General features: G+C 38.8%; 1 protein-coding gene and 1 long non-coding RNA gene across 10 annotated transcripts in view; one reads left to right on the top strand and one right to left on the bottom strand.

Annotated features, from left to right (window-relative positions):
- Window positions 1-5131: 5131 nt before the first annotated feature.
- LOC308667929 lies at window positions 5132-15566 on the bottom strand. Its single transcript, XR_014026424.1, has 3 exons — window positions 15430-15566; window positions 11639-11788; window positions 5132-5299 (listed from the first exon to the last, which is right to left on the bottom strand). It is a non-coding gene; the product is annotated as an uncharacterized lncRNA (long non-coding RNA).
- A 226-nt stretch (window positions 15567-15792) lies between these two features.
- PDK3 (pyruvate dehydrogenase kinase 3) overlaps window positions 15793-25680 on the top strand; it is a 46592-nt gene continuing 36704 nt past the window's right edge. For all 9 annotated transcript variants that reach the window (XR_014026333.1, XR_014026334.1, XR_014026335.1 and 6 more), the window contains exon 1: window positions 15793-16260. Coding sequence is in view for 1 of the 9 variants with exons in the window: in XM_081327008.1 (XP_081183134.1) it covers window positions 16155-16260 (106 nt within the window). In the remaining 8 variants the exon portion in view is untranslated. The remainder of the gene's footprint in view (window positions 16261-25680) is intronic.

Genomic DNA, 25680 nt, shown 5'->3' with positions numbered 1-25680 from the left:
GAATCAGTCCATTACAGTCACAAGTTGTGATGGTCATTAAACAAGGTGGCCTCATGACCACCTCACTTAATAGTCCTTGTCCCTACTCTCCCTGACAAGGTCATTAAATGACCGTGCAGCTCATTAAGTGGAGATTGAAAGGGGGGGCTGGGAGGACTAGAGCAGGCCCAGGCTGACCTGCCCTAGACCTTCCGCACCCCTCCTTGTGGCACCCATGCTTTGCTTCTCAGCGCTCAATGTCCCCACAGGCCTTGGGCGTGCTTCCCATCCTGCCAGGTCCCACACCCTCCTTCACTGATTATGCATTTACCTTCTATACAGTAGATCCCCAGGGAACGAGAGCAGGCTGCTTTGTTCCTCAGCATCCCTGCAGGCCACATGGCATTGTCACAAAAGTGGGTGCCATTTTTGAAGCAGCCACAAATCATTGCGGTTGCTCAAAAATTGATGCCTGCTTCCGGGATAAAGCCATGCAACCTAGAGATGCCAAAGAGTGGAGCAGCTTGCCCTCCTTCCCTAACATAAGCTCTGGAACTCCAAATATCTACAGAAGGTAACTGAGTGATAAGCAAGCAAAAGCCCTGGACATGACTCGGGACCAGGGCTATTTGAAGAACTGCTTCTCCCTTATTACATCTACATAGCCCATCAGGACAGGAAAGCAAGGCATGTTATGGATCCCATCAATTAGGGATGTTTATCTAGTGGGACCACAAAAAATAGTCCTTCTTGGTGGTAGCCCTTCTTTAGAGGTATTGTTGGCCACCACCCTTTTGTTCTTCTGAAAGGCCCTAAAAATGTGGTTTTGTCAGCAGGCCTGGGACCACAAATTGAAACGGAGCTGATCAGATGGCTGATCTGATTGGGTTGTTGCTGCCATGAAGAGTGAGGGGGGAGGTTTCTTATAAGATTACATTATATGGTGGACTTTTTTTAATGTTGTAAGCTGCCCAAAATCACCTGTGCATGAGTTGGGCAGCTATATAAATTATATAAATAAAATAAATATAGTAAAATAATAAATATGAAATAATAAATGTAAAATAAAATAATTAAAAAAAATAAAACAAAATATAAAATAAATAAAATAATAAAATAAAATAAAGCAAGTAAGCAAACAGGGTCAATAGGGAAGCTGGCAGGAAGTCGAAAGTTGCTCCCACTGCTTTTTTGCCATGATCATTCTGTTTCCCTGTTTAGGTAAGGAAATATTTCGGAAAGGATGACCCAACAGGTCATGGGTTGTATAAAAAGGTAAAGGTAAAGGTTCCCCCACACATGTGTGCTAGTCGTTTCCAACTGTAGGGGCCAGTGCTCATCTCCGTTTCAAAGCCGAAGAGCCAGCACTTGTCCGAGGACGTCTCTGTGGTCATGTGGCCGGCATGACTAGATAGTTATCTGCTAAAAGGGTAAATGAATTTGTGAGACACTCTTCTGTGAATAATAGTAGTGATTTTATTGAGCAGGAAATCAATCTACTTCTATTTACAAAATTAATTTTTAATGTACTGTATATTTTTATTTTTAGGGATGATTTAATTTTTTAAAAAATTCTTTTTAATTTTTGTATTGATTTGGTTTTAACTACCCTGTAAACTGCCCTGAGTCCTTCGGGAAAGGGCGGTATATAAATCCAATAAAATAAATAAATAAAATAAATATCACAGGATTTTCAAACTTTTTATCATATGCCCACTGGCATATGCAAAGTGAAATGTAAACCTTACTCTCCCTGTGTTGGCAAACCTAGAGTGCTGGCAAAACCATTTTCTTTGGCCAAGCCTACATTCACCTAGTGCAGGCCAAGTAGGGAACAAAGTCCAGAAAGAATTTTAATAGTAGTCCTGCTATACATGAAGAAGTGTGATCAAGCTTTTATAAAATGTAATTCCTTCAGCAAGCTCACAATTTCAAAACTCCTGGATTAGGCCCTAGCTCCCATGCAACTATGACCCCAGACTGTATTTTCTCTCCTATACCAATAGTGGTGGTGGTGGTGGGGTTGTTAGATATGCTTTGGGTTTTGTATTGAAAGGTGAAATTCCTCTTCATCTTCAGCATTTTAACAGAGATCTGAAGGTTTAGTGCCAAAACTGACTGATACTTACAACTGTTCAAAGTTCCTTCCACCTTGACTAAACCCCCAATTCCAGCTGATGAGAACTAGCTCCAAAGCAAAATGCTGCCATCACATTTGACTGTGGGCATGGAAAACATTTGGCAATGTGCAATGTTACTTTTGCACCATACTTTTTGAAATTATGGCCAAAACGTTCAACCTTGGTCTCATCAGAGCATAACACATTTTCCCATATACTTTTGATAAGACTTGATGCAGATTTTGGAAAATGTAGCTTGGATTTTATTTTTATTTTTTGTAAGAAAAGGCTTTCATCTTGCCACCTTACCGCACAGACCAGACATATGAAGAATATGAGATTGTTGTTATATGTAGTATACAACCAGTACTCACCAGAAATTCTTGCAGCTCTTTTAATGTTGCTGTAGGCTTCTTGGGAGCCTCTTGGACCAGTTTTCTTCTTGGTTTTTTTTGCATCATTTTTGCAGGTACATCCAGTTCTTGGTAGTGTGACTGTTGTGCCATATTTTCTCCACTTGTTGACTGCCTTCATTGTGTTTCATGGTATAACCAGTATCTTGGAAATTTTTTGTACCCCTCTCCTGACTGATACCTTCCAACAATGAGATCCCTTTGATACTTTGTAAGCTTTTTGCTTTTGATAAATAAATCTCAGAAAAATCCTACTGGAACAGCTGAACTTTATATGGACTTGATCAGAATTACTTTAATTGATGCCAGGTATGTATTTACTATTTAACATCAGTGTCATTGTGAATGGTTTTGAATACAGCTATATCCTTCTTAGGGACGCGGTGGCTCAGTGGGTTAGGATGCTGAGCTTGTCGATCAGAAGGTCGGCAGTTTGGCGGGTTGAATCCCGAGTGCCGCGTAACAGAGTGAGCGCCTGTTACTCGTCCCAGCTTCTGCCAACCTAGCAGTTCGAAAGCACGTAAAAATGCAAGTAGAAAAATAGGGACCACTATGGTGGGAAGGTAACAGCGTTCCGTGCGCCTTTGGCGTCTAGTCATGCCGGCCACATGACCACGGAGACGTCCTCGGACAAGTGCTGGCTCTTCGGCTTTGAAATGGAGATGAGCACCAGCCCCTAGAGTTGGAAACGACTAGCACGCATGTGCGGGGGAACCTTTACCTTTACCTATATCCTTCTTATAAGTAGGTGTGCACATTTATTGTAAACAAGTCGTTTTTTTGCTCTGAAAGATTTCAGTTTGTTTTTCCATTGAATTGTACAGCTTATATGTTGTATTAAAGGTGGGGGGGAAAATCTGAAGTGATTCATCTTGATCTGATTTTTTTAAATCTCAAAAACCTAGCGTTTTAGCAGGAGTGAGTAGACTTTTCATATCTGCAGAAGGGAGGGAAATAGATCCTATCTAGCTAACTAGCTCCAAAACCAGTAACGTGGGGTTGTGAATGAATATCATTCTTTGCACATTTTTATTGAGCTGCTGGATAAGCACTGTATAGTTCCTACACTTTCTCAGCATTTCAAATCTGATGGAAATAATTACCGGGTTAAGCATAATTTTGACAGAGTAGAAAATAAAAATAGTGAAGATGTACATGTGTTTAAAATGAATAGATATATTCATTTCTTAGGTGTCACCAAAAGATAAGAAAGAGCAGGTGCGAAAGATAAGTATCCTTTTTACTGGGTAACCCAAAAAATAAATTTATCACCTATGGAATTGTACTTGACATCTTGTAGAAGCTTTCAATTATTATATAAATCAATGCTGTTTGTTCCTAGTTTGATGTATAGAATACTAATATGGGAAAATAGGTTTATTATCTTGTTTGAATAATAAGTTTCAATATTAATGGAACAGCTTGTCTCCTGGAGTTGTGGGTGCTCCATCATTAAAGGTTTTTAAAGAAAAGATTGGGCAAATGTTGTCTTTGGGAAGGGAGATGGACTAGAAGGCCTCCAAAGTCCCTTCCAACCCCAAGATTCTAAGTTCAAAAGATAATGTCTGATCCAGGCATGTAGTTTGCAGAGTTTTTCCCCCAAATCAGACATTACTCATTGGGGTATCAAATGAGCAAATTCGTTATAGCTAGCATACAATAACCATGTTTGTCACATATTATTGGCTTTGTAAATAAATGATGTGATTGTGACTGAATCTTTGCATCCATCTTATTAGGCAGATATATAGATTCTTACTTGATAGCAACACATTCTTCTGGAGTAAACAGATTTAGGATTATTTTAGCTGGATTCAATTTATATTTTTCACAAACTTTGGTAGTCTATAGTCATTAGTCTTCATTGACAGTCTTTTAGTATCTTTGCTTTCATAATGATACTCTCATTATTTAGGTTTCACAATAACAAAATACATACTTGCAACAGCTATTTTACTGGATACTTTAGTAATCATGCTGTTATAGAGAGAAAACAATTCTGCACTCACATCATGCTGTAGCTCTATTGTACAGCCTTCAATTAAAGATATGATCAATTTCATAAAAACCTAGGGCTACCAGCTACTGTAAAAATGCAGTCACTAGTTGACAGCAGAGAGTTAATGTTTACTATGTCTCTTTGCTGCCATCTTATGGTCATCTAGATCTGGTAGCCCTACTTGGACTTGACTGATTCATAACATTAATAAAAGGAATGATGCCCTGGAAAATGACCCAGAGGTTTTGTGCTATGTGATCATACACACGTTCATGTATAGCCAGCGGAAATTAATTCAAGATAAATATATATATTGAATTATGGTTTTGATTTCATTTATTTTGGCTGAAAATACTTGGATGAATGTTTGATCACTCACGTATAACTCTAACACACTTATCCAGTAAAAGGAATGAGCTAATTGTTAAATTCAGTTCAACAAGTTCCTCATTAAGAACAAATTACTTGAGTTTGAAATCTGCTAATTTTCCAATCAGGGTAAGTGTTTGCACTTGTGATTTGGAAATAATTACCACAATGTATAACATCTTAACCTATGTAGAAGCTAATGAGAGAATTCATTTCTGTGGAATGAGAAAAAAGCTGAAATAATTTGTGATGTCCTATAGATTTTTATTAGCTAAACACTGTCATTTGTACATCTGATAACTTTTACAGACAGTTCTAATTGTTCTTTCAAGTTGGTATGTATTTCACTCTGATTCCACAGAGAATGTTAATTTATGTTAGAATTATGTCTATCTTGATGCTGAGCAGTCATTTCAAACCTGGAAGAGATAAATTACATTATATTATCAACACAGATGTCACCATAACTAGCTTTAGACAACACAAAAAGTCAAATCCATATTATGGTTAAACATGATGTATGAACTCAGCCTTTGTGGAGTCATGTTTTATGGCTTAATATATGAACTCAATGCAGCCTAGCTATGATTAAATCATGGCTCAGAATCTTACTGCTTTGATCTCTATGTCAGCCTTCCCCAATTTGTGGCTTTCAAAGATGTAAATCTATGTTTTTAATTTAGACTGCACTGTTTTTAGTATAATGCTAAGAATGATATATGTTCCATTTGGGGATGTAGTGAGATAACCTGAAATAGACAACTTTAAAGTTATTTCCACTTGAGTAGGAATGTCTGTTAGCTTCCATAAACCCAGCTGTTGGCCCTGCTGCTTATAGCCTTCCTGGAGGCATATCTGACCACAGTAAAAACAGGATTTTCCAAATATACCTTTGCATGGACTCTTCTTGATTTTAGTGAAAGCAACAAAGAAAATTCACCATTAAGCAGAAAATACATTACTCTAAAAAAAAAGACAGAAATCTATATTTGGAAATACATGGTAATACATCTCATTATAATTGGGAAGACTGTGACCAATTGTTTGTTTCACTTTTGCTTTGTTGTTGGGGACATCAGGGTCTCAGTTCTGTCTTCATGTGATTTCAATTCTTCAGATTAAGAGAGAAATTGATAGTGTCCAAATAAAATATTCAAATAAAATACTTTCCAAAACAGGATTCATGGCTGATTTAGGTCAACAGTTTTTATCTGGGGAAAAACGCTTTGCACCCTTATTTCTTCCTTAAGGATATATTTCAAGATATCATTTTCCCCCAAACAATGCAATTTACTAGTTTTAACCATTTTCGTTCTGTTTCTTCCTATTGCAGACTCAAAGCTATTTAATACAATTTTCGGTAATACAGAAGACCAATGTCAGTATGCTATCTTATGAAATTGTACCAAAAGAAAAAATGTGAGGAAGCAAGAAATTTGTTTAGGAACTGATAGCAGTAGCAGTGAATTTTATTACTGCTCTATTATTTTAAGCCAGAATGAGTCTTCAACAAAAGTTTGAATATTATTACGCTTATTTTCTGAGAATTTAGAGACATTTAATCAGAGATAAGTTCCAGTTTTCAAGATGAAAAGGATGCAGAGAAGTGAAAAAAGAGCACATTTAATCAAAGTTTAGCTATTAGTTTTGCCAATTATCACAATGAGTCAAAACGCGACTAATACAAAACCATTTCTATAACGCAAATGGACAATTTAGAAGCAATGCTTGTTTTAATAAATATTACAAGAAAGGTAATTTTATAATGAATTATATGAATTATAGTAAAAATAATTATCATTCCAATAAGATCCATATACAACCATTTTGAGCTTAATTCCAGATAGTGTTGATCTCATGGCTTCATCTATTTTTCTTAAGTATTGATGCATTTTTCCATTTAGTCTGGTTTACTAGCAATAGTAGCAAAATTGGCATTTTCCTTTGAATCAGTGCAGCTGAACAGTCACTGTGGTCAATCTGTTTTCTATTGATGGAATTTTTGCTTCTAGAAATAGGAGCATTTAGTTCCATAAGGTTTGTCTTAGAGATCAGATTTGTAGGGTATTTAGCCCATAATTTACAATATCTATATAAATTAGTTTTTAACCTTTTTCTATCATGAACAAGCTTTTCAGTCTCCACCTTTTTATGTTACGTAGCCACAGCTAGATCTTCATTCTGTTCTAAATTCCAGATTGTTTTCAGCTGCATCTTGGGCTTTAATCATCTGTTAAAAATATTATTCTTGATCATTTGCAATATGATAACCATCAGAAGTGAAGATAAATACTGCATAGCATAATCAGCAGAGGTATACTGATTATGTACTTATAACAGTACATCTTAATTTTGAAAACTTTAAATTTTAAAATAGAAAGATAATAAGTAACAGGAACTATTAATAATCAAGAAAAAGAGAAGAGGAAAAGGATAGAGAGAAGTGCAACAAAATAAAAAAGACTTCTGACTTCTTTTACAGCAGATATAAGGAGCAGGTCGTTTTAGGAAAGCTAAAGGAGATTGTGAAATAGACTTACAGTGTTATATGCAGCCAGAAGACAACTGTTGGGGGATGCTGTGATTCAATTCATGGGAAAGCCTACTGAACAAGAAGTGCTGCAGAAATACTCTCAATTGAGCATTTATTTTTCTTCAATTCATTCATATTTTATGACAGTTGCAGTGTCCCAGGATCATACGATTACCTTTTGCAACCTTTTGACAAGCAAAGTCAATGGGGAAGCCAGATTCACTTAGCATGTTACTAAAAAAATTTTTAATCCCATTTATATCCCGCCCTTCTCCGAAGACTCAGGGCGGCTTACAATCCCAATGTGCTTAGCAGTAGCCTTCACTCTATGTATATGCCTGCTTATTAGGGCTTTCGCCCCCCCCCCAAGCGGCATTATTACAAAGTCAGCTTATTGCCCCCAACAATCTGGGTCCTCATTTTACCTACCTCGGAAGGATGGAAGGCTGAGTCAACCTTGAGCCTGGTGGGATGCGAACCTGCACTAATTGCAGGCAGCTGGTGTTACTTAAGGAGGCATTAGCCCACTGCTCCACCAAGGCTCTTTTAAGAATTTAACAACTGCAGGGATTCACTTAACAACTGTGGCAAGAAAGGTCATAAAATGGGGCAAATTTAATTTAACAAATGTCTCACTTAGCTTGGGCTAAATTGTGGTTGTGGGTCAAGGCCTACCTGTACTGTATGAAGAAATATTAATATTCAATTACTTTTAAATTTAATTTATATTCTGGTTCCATTTTGCTCTGTATTAGATTGTAATCCCCACTAAATTCCAAGGCCAACAGAAAGTCAAACAAGATGAACACCTCTGATCTACAATATAATCAAAGTCATGTCCATACAGAGCTAATTTCCATTTGGTGTGAATGGAACTTCCATTGAAATAGATGATACATACTGTATATGTAATGTTAGTTTGCAAATGGTTGTAAGTCGAGGACTAGCTGTATCATTTGTAATTGTTTCCAGAGAAGAATCCTTTAATTCTTTTAAAAATCAAAGGTATTTAAGGCCATTTCCTCAGTAGTGACTTACAGCACTGTCACACCACTTCTAGCCATTTTTAAAGTAATAAAACCAATTCCTAGAACACGAGTGTCAAACTTACCATGTCACGTGACGTGTCACAACGTATCACTATTTTTTTTGCATTGCCAGAGCTGGGGTGGGTGTGGCCTCTGTATGATGCAACCGGCCCACGGGCTGGCAATTTGACACCCCTGCTGTAGAAGATGCCTTAACTGAGGACATGGTCTTAGAGAAGATGAAGTGTTTTCTAACTTAATAACGTTAAAAGATAGTTATTTTTGCTTAGTTCTTAAAATTAGCTATTTGAATTCAATCTTTCAGATTTTGATGCAATGATATTTTTCCACAAGAGCCAAATGCATCGACTGGGTTAAAAAACAAACAAAGAAAGCCAAAGTTAATTTGTCATACTAGACTTGTGTTATTGTTACTAGGTTTTTCCTAGAAAATCATCTTGAAAGTATAGCTCTAGTATCAATTTTCACTATTCTGAGTTTGTATGAAATACCCATATTTTGATCAAATAGAGTACAGGAAATAAAATCCTTGCCCTCTTATTTCTGTGTATCATCTACCTAAAACAGAAAATTTCTCTTAAATATAATTTATATGCTCTCCAAATGGTCACTAGATGGCATACTAAATTTGCTTCCTACACCAACCAGGGAAGCGACTGAAGCCTGGGAAGCAGGCCCCAAGTCAGTCAACAGGAGTGCTGATTTACCACCAGCCTATCAAGTACTTAGACGGTGAGGGCTGGGCAGCACAAGCAAATGAGCTAATGATTTAAAAGCCAGCCATCAACACACCCCAATCAACTTCTAAAAAGCCACCTACAACAGGCACTATAAATACCATACACAGAACAAGACACACTGCTAGAGAGAAGTTTTCTGCAGATGGGCTCCAGAGTGAGTCCGAAAGCTCAGAAGAGAAAACCTCTGGTCCTGATGACCGACCCAGATCCTGCAACATTATCCTGGAATAAATATATTTACCTTCACTCATAAAGGTCATGTTGTTTTAACAATACATATTTTAATAGTACACTCTAGACAACTTATGACCCACTAAGTCATTGTTTTAGAGATTTCTTTACCAGATATATACAATGCTGCTCACTTCAGAAACACTTCGGATGTCTTCCTGAGACGCCATTAAAAGGAAGGCTTTTCTGCCACCTGTATATTTGTCCAAATAGGACAAATAGGGTAAGGGCTAATCTGAACTCAGGGCAGGAAAGAAGGCTGCAATTGAGAACTCTCCATCTGTGGGACTGAGAAGGAACTGTACAGAACAAGCTGGCCATACTACCTGGCCTTGTTCATTGACCAGAAACCACTCAGAGCAAGATGTCTTGAAATCTCCAAGCCCTGAGCCATGTAGGACATTAATCTTTGCAGGACTTTGAATTTTGATCACAAAATCCTGCAGATGGATTCCTTCTAGAAGTTGGGGGAGGGGAATCTGCATTTTTCCCCACCAGTTATCAATCAATTAGTGGGCAGAGAATTTACTTTGGATTTTTTTCCCAAGAGAAAAATTGCACAGCCATTCTCCTGGGTTGAAGTTCTCACATCAGTGCACTTATCAGCCTCGCATGGCTGGCTGGCTGAATTCTGGGAGTTGAAGTCCACCCATCTTAAGAGTTTCCAAGACTGAGAAACACTGTTCTAGAGAGTTTTACTATTTATTTCTCCTCTCAAAATTCCCAGAATTATGCTGTTGATCTTCAATGATGACGATGTTGGTGACAATAAAAATAGCACCTGTCCACTTTCTATCAATTTTGTCCCATTTCTGCTTTAATGAAAGAAATTCCATATCTGATCCATCACAAAATAGTTCTTACCTGCCTTATTGCAATCTTCACCCATTTTTTCTCACCCCACTCTGCAGAACACCTGATAAAATTCCAGGTAGTTGAAGGAAGTGATTATGCTTTCCTCTCAGGCTTCTCTTCTCCAGGTGAAATGTGTCTAACTTCCTGAACTCTTCATGGATTGAAACCAATCCCATTTGAAGATGAGGAGGAAAATGAAAAACAGAAGTGTTGTTTCCACCAACTTCATGGAAAAGTAATCCAGCTACGTTTCTCGGGACAGCCTAAAATTCACCATCCGTCCAAACGTTCATTTACTTTACAAATGAAGACCTTGGCTCTCTCCTTCCAATGAATGGCAGACATTAACCTATAATTTGCTGGAGAAATCGCCTTTCCAAAAATGCTACTTTTTGTTTAGCACAGAACATAGAATCATAAGGCTAGAAAGAGCCTCAGAGGTCTTCTAGTAATCTAGTTCAGTCCCCTGCTCAAGACAGGAGACCCTATACCATCCCAGGCAAATGGCTGTCTGGTCTATTCTTGAAAACCTCGAGTGATGAAACACCACAACTTTGGGAGGTAAGTCATTCCACTGATTAATTATTTTCATTTTAAGGACATTTCTTCTTAGTTCTAAGTTGGATCTCTCTTTAATAATATTCTACTGGGTACATCTAGACAGCACACTAAAAAGCAGAGACATCACCCTGCCAACAAAAGTGCGTATAGTCAAGGCTATGGTCTTCCCTGTTGCAATGTATGGCAGTGAAAGTTGGACCATAAAAAAGGCTGAGCGCCAAAGAATTGAGGCCTTTGAACTATGGTGCTGGAGAAGACTCCTGCGAGTCCCTTGGACTGCAAGGCGATCAAACCGGTCAGTCCTAGAGGAGACCAACCCTGACTGCTCTTTAGAAGGCCAGATCCTGAAGCTAAAACTCAAATACTTTGGCCATCTAATGAGAAGGAAGGACTCACTGGAGAAGAGACTAATGCTGGGGAAGATTGAGGGCAATAGAAGAAGGGGACGACAGAGAATGAGGTGGCTGGATGGAGTCACTGAAGCAGTAGGCGTGAGCTTAAATGGACTCCAGAAGATGGTAGAGGACAGGAAGGCCTGGAGGAACGTTGTCCATAGGGTCGCGATGGGTCGGACACGACTTTGCAGCTAACAACAACATCTTGTCCTGTCCTCAGCTGCTTTGGGAAATAAGTCAATCCCCTCTCCAGTGTGAAACAAGCAAAATGTAAAATCTCCTCCACATGGAACGTGGCCCCAGCACTCCTCTGCTTAACATAACTGAAAACTTAGGAACCAGGTGGTTACAGAAACTTGTCCCTGTTTTTAAAAGCCAAGTTCCTCCCACTCACATTTATATTGTTTGCCAGTTGCTGCTTTCACTCACTGCTCACATTCAAACCCACAGCATGCGTTTGTAAGTCACTTGAACTCATGGCTTGGTCGTGAGGGGGTACCAGAGGTCAGTCCCACATATGGCTGCTTTGTATCATTAGTAGAAGCTAAAAGACATAAAAGTAGCACATTGAAAATGAAAAGTATCCAGAAAGTAGCAGACAATATCAACAAGGGAGTTAGACAAGGCAGCTAAATTCAATATCCATATTCAAGGGCACTCTTCCTTGCGCTACTGACAAACAAGAGAACAGTGTCTTCATTTTCAAATTTTCACATTCTGGAAGGATCCGGCTGCTGTTTGCTAACAACCATTAAATTTAAGGAATGTTTATGTCATAGAATCAAAGGGCTGGAAGGCATCTTGAAGGTCTTCTAGTCCAACCCCCGGCCCAAGACAGGGGACTCTATACCATCCCAGGTAAATGGTTTTCCAGTCTTTTCTTGAAAGCCTCCAAGGACAGAGTACCCACAAATTCTGGAGGCAAGTCATTCCACTGGTTACTTGTTCTCCCTGTCAGGAGATTTCTCCTTAGTTCTAGCCTGGATATCCCTTTGATGAGCTTCCAGCCATCTTTTCGTGTCCTGGCATGTGTGTGCTTATGTCTCCACAAAATGTGATTGAAGCAATTATTTAGTTTAGAGAAGAAAAAGAAACCTTAAAAATTGGATTTGGTTTTTTTTAATCCACTAAGGAGTAGCCATTTGAGAAGTAAAGAGACCAACACCCCAATTTTCTTTTGCCCATTCAGCTGAAGGGTTACAGAGGGACTTCTAAGTATTCCCCATACTGACAGTTCATGAGTGTTAATAGATGTGCAGGTAACTACTCTTAGGATCTCAAGAACCTTCACAGCTATTTAAGCCTTTTGCAAATTAACTGGAACTTAGCCTGAAGGGACACCAATGGAATTGTTTTAGTTTCTCCAGTATCAGCAACCCTGCCAAACAAGAAACAAGAAATGATGAAGAAAGAATCATCCTGTAACAGTGGATTGGCTTCCTTAGCACTTGGAGTGTGTCAAGTTCAGAGAAGGGGAGAAAGACATCCTGATTCAAAGTCTGAAGAATTGTTATTTATCAAGGTAGATGCCTTTTTCTTTCAAGCCATAACTTCAAGCACTTTCCTTGGGATGTGTGCCAAAGGAAAGGCTCTCTGAACTTGGTCTATTTCTTGCAGATATTTCATTACTCAAACTAGGTAACATCAACAGTGCTGATTATATTATCTAGTTTGGGTAATGAAACATCTGCAAGAAAACAGCCAAGCTCAGAGGACACCAAGGATCCCAAAATTGCCCTCTTTCTCTCTCTTCCTCCTCCTCCTCACCACAAACTCCACTCCCTTCTCACTGATATTGCTAGAATAGAATAGAAATAGAAATAGAATAGAATAACAGAGTTGGGAGGGACCTAGTCCAACCTCCCGTCCAAGCAGGAGAACCTACATCAATTCTGACAGATGGCAGTCCAGTCTCTTCTTGAAAGCTTCCAGTGATGAAGCTCCCACAACTTCTGAAGGCAATCTGTGCCATTGGTTGATTGTTCTCACTGTCAGAAAAATGCTCCTTATTCCTAGGTTGAATTTGTCCTTGATCAGTTTCCATCCATTATTCCTTGTCTGGCCTTCAGGTGTTTTGGAAAATAGGTTGATGCCCTCCTTTGTGACAGCCCCTCAAATATTGGAACACTGCTATCGTGTCATCCCTGGTCCTTCTCTTCACTAAACAAGCCATGCCCAGTTCCTGTAACCGTTCTTAATCATCTTTGTTGCTCTTCTCTGCAGTCTTTCTAGAGTCTCAACATCTTTTTTATAGTGCGGTGAACAAAACTGGTTGCAGTATTCTAAGTGTGGTCTTACTAAGGCTTTATAAAGTGATATTAGTACCTCACACAATCTTGATGGAATCCGTCTGTTAATGCAAATTAGGATTGCATTGGCTTTTTTGGCTGCCACCACATAGTTGGCTCATATTTAATTGATTGTGCACTAAGACTCCAAGATCCCTCTCAGAGTTACTGCTATTAAGCCTGGTTCAACCCAATCTGTTGTACTTTTGGTTTTTTTTGCCTAAGTGTAGGAATTTACTTTTCTCTGTAGTGAATTTAATTTTGTTAGATATCGCCCAGAGTTCAAGTTTGTCAAGATCCATCTGGGTCTTGAGCCTAACATCTACTAATTTAGTCACTTTGTCAAAGAATTCAAATAAGATTGGTTTGGCATGATCTGTTTTTAACAAACCCATGCTGACTTTTAGTTATTATTTTACTTGTTTCTAGATGTTTGCAGATCTGTTTTTTTATTATCTTTTCCAGTCTCTTCTGGGTATTGATGTTAGGCTGATTGGTCTGTAGTTTCCTGGGTCTGTTCCCCCCCCCCCTTTTTTTTTGAAGATGGGAACCACATTTCCTCAATGCCTTCCACAATGCAGCGCATCTAATATACTTGAAAAGTTCTTTAAAATTCAGGGAGATATTCAGATGTATCTGCCTTGAAAGTAGCCCATGTTGAACTGCATAGCACAGTCACACATCAGGAGTTGACCACAGGAAATGGTTTGTGACATTATGACATTTTGTATTATGTTATAAAATGCTTTATGATAACTTTTATGTCATAATTGTTTATAAAATTTGCCAATTTTCAGTTCCATAAAAGGCATGAGTCCCGGATTTAGAACAATTCAGTAAGCTGGCTTGTTTGGTGTTGAAAAAATGTTGCCATATGCACTGTTTCGCCCAGTTAAAAGTTATAGACATGAGTTTAGTAGTATTTAGATATTGCCAAGCAAATTATTCAGGTAAATTATATTTCTATTTTCCCTTTATATTTACTGCATTGTTGTTGATGTTGTCCATTTTTTTGTTGAGTTGTTTTTATGTCTATGCCCAATACAGTGACATACAATCATACAAAATCACTTTTTTTACTCTATCCTTGAACTAGAACAGTGGTTCCCAACCTTTTCTATACCCCGCACTCCTATAATGCTTCTGATAACACTCGCACTCCTTACAAAAGTTTGAAATAATGGCAATGAATTATGCATATACACTCTAATTTTAAAAACCCAAGTTTTCACACCTCCTGGAATATAGTCTTGCACCCCCAAGGGTTGCGAGCACCCCTGGTTGGGAACCCCTAATGTAGACTATATTTTCTCATTTTAAAGTTTTTATATTCATGTCTCTGATTTCCTGAAACACAGGAATTGGTGTAAAATGTACTTCAAAAATGAGATTATTTTATAATATTAGTCTCCAACAGGCAAATTAATATTAAACAAATTAAAAATTTGAACTGCTTAGCCTGAAAGTTTGCTAATTGGTTGAACTAACTCCATACTTTTTGGGAGATGACTCTCAATCTAGTAATCAGAATGACCGTTAGATAGTACAGTGACAGTCAGAATTGAGATATAGGAATCTCTATACCATCTAACCAACTTCTGGATTTCTGGAGTACATATATGGTAATCCTAGAGACCGATCTTAAACTGCACTGGTGCATATGTATATTTTTGTTACAGCTGCTAAAATTCTGCTCCTTTCCTTAGATTCTTAAGATATTAAAAACAGCTAGTGCTTGCATGTGTGCTCACATATATGATGCATATATTCGTTATTACCACTGCTTATTTGGATAATAAAAATTACTAAACGAACGTGGGTTCCAAATATATTACAGTGGACTTCGCAGTTAACTTGTACATTATTTTTCTCCTGAGGATACAGTTGAACGTAGTACCTCTTGCTTTCCAAGGACAGGCTTCTGAAGACAGAGCAAACGGGAGAAGAGCTTCAATTAATAAGCAAAAGAACAAGGGTTTATTTGTACGTCAATCCCGAGCGTACGAACATCTCATCTTCACCTTGAAACCCCGCTAGGCCCGTACACTACCATTTGCGCTTGCGCGCTTTTTTTGGGGTGTGTGTGTGTGTGTGTGTGTGTGTGTCTCTGTGTGTCATGGTGATAGTAGGCGGTGCTTAGGTAGGCGGGGCATTCAGGAAAGCAAGAGGGCGGCCGGTGGATGTTGGCTTTTGATTATCCAGTCAGAAGACTGGGTGCGCTCGGAAGGCGGGCATTTCTTAAATAGCCGGCGACGTCGGGGGCGGGCTGACCAGCTACGAGTGGGGCGGGGGGGGGCGCGGCATAACACGTCCTCTCGCTTTCTCTTGTAGGTTACTGGGAGGAATGGAGAGCGGAGCGGCGGCGAAAACAACACCAACTGTTGCTGATGCTCGCGCCTCTCCCGCGCGTTCCACTGGCCGTGGGGAGTTATTAAGCCGTCGCGAGCGTCTTCCCGCCCCCTCCGCGCGCTGTTTATGTGCGTGAGCCTCCGTGCGCGTCGCCAGGCGGTTGCTTGGCCGGTTCGACCGGGGCCCTGTTGACGTCCGCGGCGGAGGCGGCGGCGACGGCGGCCTGGCATATCCGCGCACCTAAGCCGCTTCCTCAACTCCAGTAAAGGAACCATGCGGCTATGTGGGGCGCTACTAAAAAGCCCCATCCCCAAACAAATCGAATACTACTCTCGCTTTTCCCCGTCGCCGCTCTCTATTAAGCAGTTCCTGGACTTTGGTGAGTGATCAAAGCGGCACCTGTGCGGTCACAGCGCGCGCGCGCAACTACCATCTTCTCTTCTCTTCTCCGCCCAACTAAGAATTTTTGATTCAATTTTTGACCTGGAGAGAAAGATCTCTAGGCTACTCCCCCTCTGCTCTCTTTGACGTCATCAAGTTTGGGCAGGTAGGGGGGCTGGAGACAAGGCAGTGCTGCTACGGGTAGGATTTAAGGAGACGTCACTGAGTGGCGAGTGAGTACCGTATACGGCAGCGTTTCCCAACCTTAGGAACTTGAAGATGCGTGGACTTCAACTCCCAGAATTCCCCAGCCAGCATAGCTGGCTGGGGAATTCTGGGAGTTGAAGTCCACGCATCTTCAAGTTCCTAAGGTTGGAAAACGCTGGTATACGGTATTAGTCTGGGAATTTAGAAGGCAGCTTGGAACCTGCTGCAGGAAAACAAGCTCAACAGATGGTTTTTCCCCCCCTCCTACTACTAAGAGTGCGGAAAGCTCTAGCTCTTGTACGTCAAAACTGCTTCGAAGTTCTCCATAGGTCTCTCGTCCAGAGAGTGAACTGGAAGTGAAAAGAAATATTGCTTTACTTAGCCAGCACTGTGCATCTTCACGCCATTTCCTGGACCTGTTCGTTATTGAATTTCAGTTTCCTAAATCTTTTTTTTCCTTCCAGCTGTGCAACAGCTTTTTCAAGTTCAAGTGTTAACACTGCCCAAACTAAGCAAGCAATCATACTTTTTACTCAGGCCTGCAAAGCCTAGGTTAGAGTTAGTGCTACTTGTGTTTTCAATATTGTGCTAGTTATGCAAGAGTCTTCAACCATCAATCTTATATACGAGTTTGGTGATTTAGGGTATGCAATGTTATATTTGTGTTCTGATCCAACTGTAGTTGGGTTGCAGTACAGCAGCTCATTAGAGGAAATTTGTAACAAAGGAAATTGGAGTTCAAGGTGAATGGAATTCAGGAGAAACAAAAATGGATTGGCTTTCAGGACAATTCTTATTTGAGGAATTATTTAAATCCTTTACTTTGGTTTCAAATGAGAACATAGTGAGCAGCCTGATTTAAACTAATTTGAACGTAGTTTGACTTACCTGAATATTACATTGTTTTTAGTATTTTGATATAATGTGCAGAAATGAATTTGCTTTGTGCAGTGCTGTTTGATTTGGGTAAGTCAACAATTCATTTTGTCTTTTTTAAAAAATCAGTTCCTTGGCCATTCCAGGTTCTTAATATTGTATTTCTTTCTCACAACTGCCAAACAGTCCTTGGTCTTTTTTTTTTTTTTTTTTTTTTTTTTATTGAAAAGTTTTAAAAATACAGTTTTCCTTTAAAAAACCCCCTTCCCCCTCCCTACCTCCCCTCCCTACCTCCCCCCTTCCCCCCCTCCCCCCCTCCCTCCTCCCCCCCCACCTCCCCCTAACCCCCCTCCCCCCCCCGGACTTCCCAGAGCTAAATACAAGGTATATATATATAAAAAGGCAATCATAAACAACCATATACTAACAACTATAAATTCTAAAATCCATCACTCTCTAACTTATATAGGATCAAACAAAACTTAGCATTATTAAATATATATAGAAGACAAAATAAAAAAAGAAAAAAGAAAACGAAAGAAGACTTATTCAAATGCTAGATAAAACTTCTTGACCCTATACTTATTCTGGATAAACTCAATCCATTTTCTCCATTCCATAATATAATGTTCTTGCGAGTAATCTTTCAAATAGGCCGAAATCTTCGCCATCTCTGCCAAGTCGGAAACCTTTAAAATCCACTCTTGTATAGTCGGCAGTTCCTCTTTCTTCCAATATTGACCTATCAAAAGTCTTGCTGCCGTAACTAAATTCAGCATCAACTTAGAGTCCACAACTGTAGCGTCAACAATTATTCCCAACAAAAAAAATTGCGGACAAAACTTTATCCTCCGTTTAAAAATCTTCTGCATATTCCACCAGACTTTTATCCAAAAAGCCTTGACCTTTTTACATGTCCACCATATGTGAAAATATGTTGCCTCTTCATCACCACACCTCCAACATTTAGGCTGATAATTCGGATACATACTTGCAAGCTTTTTAGGATCTAGATGCCATCTATAAAACATTTTGTAAAAGTTCTCTCTTAAACTTTGAGCTTGAGTGAATTTTACATTCCTCACCCAGATCTTTTCCCACGTGTCCATTGTAATAACTTCCTGAATGTTTTGGGCCCATTTTATCATACAATCCTTAACAAGCTCTGTTTCTGAATCGATCTCTATCAATGCAAGATATATCCGTTTAATATGTGCTGGTCCTTGATTTCTAATTTGCTTTATCAAATTTTCATCAGTCGTTGCAAATCCATTTTTTTGGTCTTCTTTCCACCTGGCCTGTAACTGAATATATTGAAACCAAGTCTGAACAACCTTCTCTTCTCGCAAGAAACTATATGATTTCAAGCACCAAATATTCCTTTCCAAACTTAAAATTTCCTTGTAAGTAGTCTCATCATGTTTGAAACCAGCATGTATATTTTCTATTGCGTGTTTTGGGATTGCCCACAATGGTATCTTGCTGCTTAATTTATGTCTATACTTCTTCCAAACTCTCAGCAATGCCTGTCTTAAAATATGCATCCTAAACACAGTATCTACCTTCTTATCATACAACAAATATGCATGCCAGCCAAACAACAGATCATGGCCCTCAAGATTTAATAACCTCGATTGTGTCAAATTAATCCAATCACTTATTCCTACTAGTGCAGCAGCTTCATAATATAATTTAAAATTAGGCATTTTAAGGCCACCTCTCTCACGAGTATCCTGCATAATCTTAAGTTTAACTCGTGGCTTTTTCCCTGCCCACACAAATTTATTGATACCACGCTGCCATTCCTCCAAGTTAGAATCTTTCTTAAGAATCGGTATCATTTGAAATAAGAATAAAAATTTGGGCAGGACATTCATTTTCACTGCTGCGATCCGTCCCAACAAAGACAATTGCAATTTTTCCCAACTCTCCAGTTCTTTTTGAATTTTCCCCCATAACTTTTCATAATTATTTTTATATAGCTTTGTATTAGAGGGCGACAAAATCACCCCCAAATATTTAACCCTTTTAACAATCTCAAATCCAGTTAATCCTTCTAAGAGAGCCTTCTGCGAAACTGTCATATTTCTAGCCAAAATTTTAGTTTTCTGTATATTTACTTTAAATCCAGAAACCTTCCCATATTGTGTTATTATCTCCATCAGGTCCACAACAGAGTTCTCTGGCTGGGTCACTGTAACAACCAGATCATCTGCAAATGCTCTCAATCTGTAATCCTGATCTCCAACTTGTATCCCCTTAATTTTTTCCGAATTCCGAATCTTAACCAATAGTATCTCTAATGTTAATATAAATAACAAGGGCGATAGCGGACAGCCTTGCCTTGTGCCCTTCTCAATATTACATACTGTTGTCAAACTATTGTTAACTATAATTCGGGCAGTTTGTTTTTGGTATAATGCCCTAATCGGTTGTAAAAATTTTTCCCCAAAATCCATTTTGTCTAAAACTTTCAACAAAAATTGCCAGTTCAATTGATCAAAAGCCTTTTCAGCATCTAAAAAGATTAGCGCAGCAGAGATCTGGTTGTGCCTTTCCAAAAACTCTAACACATCAACTATATGTCTCACATTGGTTTTCATTTGTCTTCCACTAATAAACCCCGTTTGGTCCCCATGAATCACCTGTTGCAGAACCCTCATCAGTCTATTAGCCAAAACCTTAGCAAATATCTTATAATCTGTATTTAAAAGCGATATCGGTCTGTAATTTTTAACTAAAGTAGCATCCTGGTCTTCCTTCGGAATCAAAGAGATAAAAGCTGTTCTCCAAGACGGGGGCACCTTTCCCCCCCTCTGGATTGTCTGGAACAGTTCCTTTAACGGTTTTATCATCTCTAATTGTAAATTTTTATAATAGGCCGCAGTCAAGCCATCAGTGCCTGGTGCTTTATCCACCTTCAGTTCCTTAATAGCTGTAAAAATTTCTTCTTCTGTAATCAGTTGGTTAATCCCCTCTTTTTGTACTTGCGTAAGAACCGGGATGCTAGCCTTCTCCAAATACGTATCAATATCTTTTGCATTAATGTCCTCTTTAGTATATAATTTCGAATAAAAATCCACAAAGGCATCCTTAATAAGATTCTGTTGATACACAACCCTTCCTTTATGCTCAATCTTATCTATATTAGATGCCCTTTGTTTTTTCCTCAGTCTATAAGCCAACCATCTGCCTGGCTTATTAGCATTGCAAAAAGTATTATGCCTAGCAAACCGCAGATTGGTCGCCACTTGATCAGCCATTAATTTATCAAATTGTCCTCGTAACAGTCTAATAGCCTCCTTGATCTTCACCTCCTCTGGGTTCAAAATCAAAGCCTTTTCTTTTTCCTTTATTTCATTCTCCAGTTCTTTCCTTCTAGTTTCCACTGCACGTCTATGTCTATTATTCATATATATCAACACCCCTCTCATATAGGCCTTGCTAGCATCCCAAACCATATCCATAGAGGTACCCTTATTCATATTCATCTCAAAAAAATCCTTCATCCGCTGTTTGCATTCTTCCACATTTCTCTGATTTCTAAACAAATTCTCATTTACGCGCCATGAGCGTCTATCTCCTCTTTCCTTATCAATCTCCAACCACACTGGACTGTGATCAGAGATAATTCTTGCGCAGATTTTCACCTTTTTAGTTCTCAAAAGAAGATCATTAGTCAACAAAATAAAATCAATCCTCGAAAAAGATTGGTGTCTATCAGAATAAAATGTATAATCCTTCTCCCGCAAATGTCTCTCACGCCAAATATCTCGCAATTCCAGGTCATCCTTCATTTCAAAAAAAGATTTAGGCAGTCTAGCGTGACTTGGAATGCGTTTAAAGGCTCCAGCCTTATCCAACTGTACATCCATAACTCCATTCCAGTCCCCCATAAAAATAAAGGATTTATAATCCAACTGGGTAAGCTTTGTATGAAGTAAACTAAAAAAGTCAGCTTGTTGTTGATTTGGAGCATATAATCCAACTAAAAGCGTCTTTTTACCTTCAAACAACAGCTCGATCATAACATATCTTCCATGCTTATCTGCTTCAATTAGGTCCGCTGTTAAGGCACTTTTAACATAAACAACCACTCCATTTTTCTTATTCTCTGCAGAAGCAACAAATTGCGTACCCAGCCTCGAGTTCAATAAATACTTTTGATCCAAAACTCTAATATGCGTTTCTTGCAGGCATATAACATCTATCTTAAATTGTTTTAAATATTGAAAAACTTTCTTCCTCTTCTGCGGTGAGTTTAGTCCATTAACATTCCAGGTTAAAAATTTAGTTGCCATGTATATCCTCGAAAAGCTCTTGGACCACAGCTTTGATAGGACTGGTTACTTTAGGCCGTGCTCCTCCCACAGCTTGGCTATGAATGCGATGTGAAGAATCTGAAGACTTTTGCTGATCTTGTTCTTTTATTTTCTTTGCTCGTTTTAAAGCAGCACGCGTCACTCTTTGCTCTCTAGGATCATCCAAAGAGATTGTAGCTTGATCTCCTCCAGCACCATTTTCCTCTGTTTCCTCCTCTTGTTGTTCTTCTTCTCCAGATCCCTTTCCAACTTCCAAGAGCGTTAATGAGGTTGCTTTTAAGACATTATTGTAGAAATCACGTGCTTGTTTCACAGTAGTCAGCCTATACCTTTTACCTTCATACATCACCATCAGCCCCTCTGGAATCTCCCATCTGAACCTTATATCTCTTTGCTTGAGCTCTTGCACAAGAAATGTATAGTCCTTTCTTCCCCTTAAAATCCTTGGAGGAATTTCTTTTAAAACCAAGACTTCTTGTTCAGCAATCACAACCTTAACATCATAGGCAGCTTGTATAACTTGATCTCTAATTTCTCTTTTTGCAAAATAAACCACCACATCTCTAGGCAACTTTCTCTGTCTGGCAATCCATGAATTCACCCGAAACACTTTATCCATAGCTGCTCTTATTTCAGATGCTGGCTGGTTCAATACCCCTTCGAGAGCCTCAGAGATCAGCTGCTTTAAATCTTCTTTAACATTCTCTTTTAAGCCTCTAATTCTGACAGCAAACTGCATCTGGTAATGTTGGGCATGGCTTAACTCCCTTTCCAACTTGCCTCTTTCAATTTCATTCTCCCGTGCTTTTACTTCTAGTATAGCATTCCTTTGAGCCAAATCATCCACTTTTTCATCTAAATCTTCCACACATTCCGCCACTTTATGCACTGAAGTCAAAATGTCTACCTTCATCACGCTGTACTTCTGTTCCATCCTCTCTTCCATTCTTTCCTCAAATTTCTCCAATTTCTCCTCCATCTGTGCAAATTTATCAGCAATTGATTGATTAATTGATTCCAAAAGTACCTGGGCATGTTTATCCAAGGCATCTCGCAAATCCTTCGATGTCAGCACTTCAGGAGGGTGCAATGCCTGTAGTGATGATTGTTGCACCGGCGAGGATCCTCCACTCCGAAGAGTTTTAGAGGGAGGTTTAGCCGCCATCTTTTAATCCTCAATTATGACGCACTTTCAATTAAAGTTTAAAAAGTCCAACAAGTTAGAGAGTACAGTAAAATAGTCCTCTTCACCTTTTCCTCTTGTACCGCTCTGCCTGCTCCTTTAAATCATAGTCCTTTCATCAGGCAGGGCTGGTTCGCAGACGCCTGGCTCTGCTCCAGGAAGTTCGGAGCAGAGACGACGGCCAGCTGGGAGCAACCCAGGCTTCGGGGGAGTTCGATCCTTCAGCCGCCCAAGCTCAAAGCTCAGGCGGCCTCGGAGAACTCTACCCCTACCTGGGGCCTCACCCCCTCCTCTTCTCCCGAGGAGGGGGCTTCAATTTCGCCCGAACAGCTGATCGGCGCTGTTTCAGGCAAAAAAACAAACAGCTGAGCCGCGGGCAGCCAGGGGAGGCTGTCTTCAGCGCCGCGCCGCCAGCGGAAGAGTCCTTGGTCTTTTACCAGCTTTGACGCTGAAGAGCTGATGGGAGTTTTGCACATTCCCGTTCACCTTTGCAGCCTTAGAATTGAAATACCATTATTGAGGTGTGACCGAGATGATCAAGGATAATTATTTGCGCTGGATATTTAAAATGGAACATTACATTGAATTATATCTGTGAAGTACAGTTCAAGAATTACTTGTATTGATTATCATTCAGATGTTTCAAACAGCAAAAATGGAAAACAATTGGTTTTGCCTTAAAATATACAAGTATTTTATAAATTTATCTGTTTCTCTGTAATTTACAGTGTCTCTGTTAATAATTCATAAAGAATCCTATTTTATGTCTATATTCATATTTCTCATATGTTGATTTAAAAATGTCCATGTGCCAGAGCCACTATCTATAGCATGGACTGATTGGTGGATCAAGAATTTAGATGAGAAAAAAACTCAACTTTATTTTCACTATTTTATTTTATGCATTTAAATACATCTTTCTGAGAAGGGGCTCACCAACTTCTCAAACAATGCATAAATACATTGAAAATGCTTGGCCTAAATATAATTCTTACATATTTATTTTGTTCCATAGTTCTTGTTAGGATCAGTTTAGTGGTTAAAGTACCAAACTACAAACCAGAATATTATGTTTGTTACTCCTGCATTAGGCATGGAAAGCCAGCTGGGTGACCTTAGGCCAGTCGCTCTCCCAGCTCAACTCACCTCACAATATTGTTGTGTGGAAATAGGAGGAGTATTAGGTATGTTCACTGCCTCAGGTTATTTATAAAAATAATAAAGACAGCATATAAATATTTTATGCAAAATGTTTAGTAATAAAAATCTTTAAGAGGTTACAATACTTTTGTGATATAAATCATAAAATAGGTAAATCATAAACGTTAATATTCATTTCTGTATTCAGAATTCTTGGGAATCTGAAACAAACAGTCACTATTATCTAAATTGAGTGCAAATAAGTAAAAGTAGAGCTATTTGGAAAGGCTTCAAGCTCAAGTATCTAGCGCTGATTTAATCCAAATGTAAAGATTAGATTAAATATTAACCAGCTGTGTTCTATTTCTAAAGGGTTTTTTATTATAAAGGTGAAAAGGTACTTAATTGGCTAAAAATAATTCCATCAATTTTAGTATTTATTTTTAAAAATATTTTAATATTTAGTAGTGTCATCAACATTGCAAAATGGTACCAAACTACTGAAAACTTCTGAAAAGTATTCAGTTCATATTGCTTATACTGAAAAACTTTTCATTTAATTTTATGAAATAAAAAAATATTAAAATATTCATAATTTCTCTGATTTGCAAAACAAGTGTGACAAAAGCGACATTAGTAACCATAATCATTCATAAATATTTTCACGATCAGATCTTGTTTTATTATATGAAGCAGGTTGTGCCCATGTTGAATTCCTTGTGCTTGGATTAAAAAATGATCTTCAATTGTAGAATACATTCCAATTTCATTTGTGATTATCACAATATAAAAAGAGTAGGAAATTCTGAAAGCTTAATGGCTTTCATTAGTAAAAACTTCACCTGCTCAGATAATCTGGGGAACAGAAGTAGTTGAAAATAATAAATGGCATAGATGATTAGTGGAATGCCTTCAGCTACTCACTATACTATATTTGTACAAATATCACATCAGAATTGAAGCTAATTCGCATTGTATTTTAAAAGAATATCCTTTATAGTGGTAGGGCTGTGCAGGAGTCAGTTGAAAATGTGTACGATACCTATCTACAAGTCTTTAAGCCATTTCATTTCCTGGAATATCCTGCCAATGCTGAGGGCAGTTTCATGAGCTTTGGAAAAGAAGCTGTGGTTTCAAGGAGTTGCATATAGGTGCTACATAAGCACCCCTTATGTGCTCCAAGTTACCTTTTTGCTTTTGCTTTGAATCCAAAGTGCCACTAGTCCTTCTGAATGATAAATAATGAACAAATTGTATATATCAGTTTAACATTGCTCTTGCCCATTGGTTTTATGGTCACAATTGGTAACAAATGTTCTTGGTTGCCAAATGAGGTGCTTAGCAAAATTCTTAGTTCTTTCATTTGTTAGGGAATACTAGGTAACCCATGATTCATTGGGTCACCCTTGCTGTGACTTCTTTGTACCATTGTACAAACTACCTGTCTAGGACTTCCAACTTCCATTGACTTTCCTTGGTCAATGGAACCTGGTATTTGTCTGGCTTTCTGTGTTCTGGTGGCCAACACACAGGACAGCAGCTATGAGTTTACATGCTAATCTATCCTGTAGAGGTTTTTTCCTGTTCTGTGTATTTATGCTAAGAGGATTGCTGAGAGTATCGCCCCATGATGAAAGTAGGAGACTGAAAGTATGCCTCTTCATTAACAGCCCCCATCTTATGGAACCAT

The sequence above is a fragment of the Vipera berus genome (genome assembly GCF_964194415.1).
Source record: "Vipera berus genome assembly, chromosome: 4".
Taxonomy (NCBI): domain Eukaryota; kingdom Metazoa; phylum Chordata; class Lepidosauria; order Squamata; family Viperidae; genus Vipera; species Vipera berus.
Note: the sequence above shows the minus strand (reverse complement) of the source record. Positions and strands in the feature narration are given on the sequence as shown.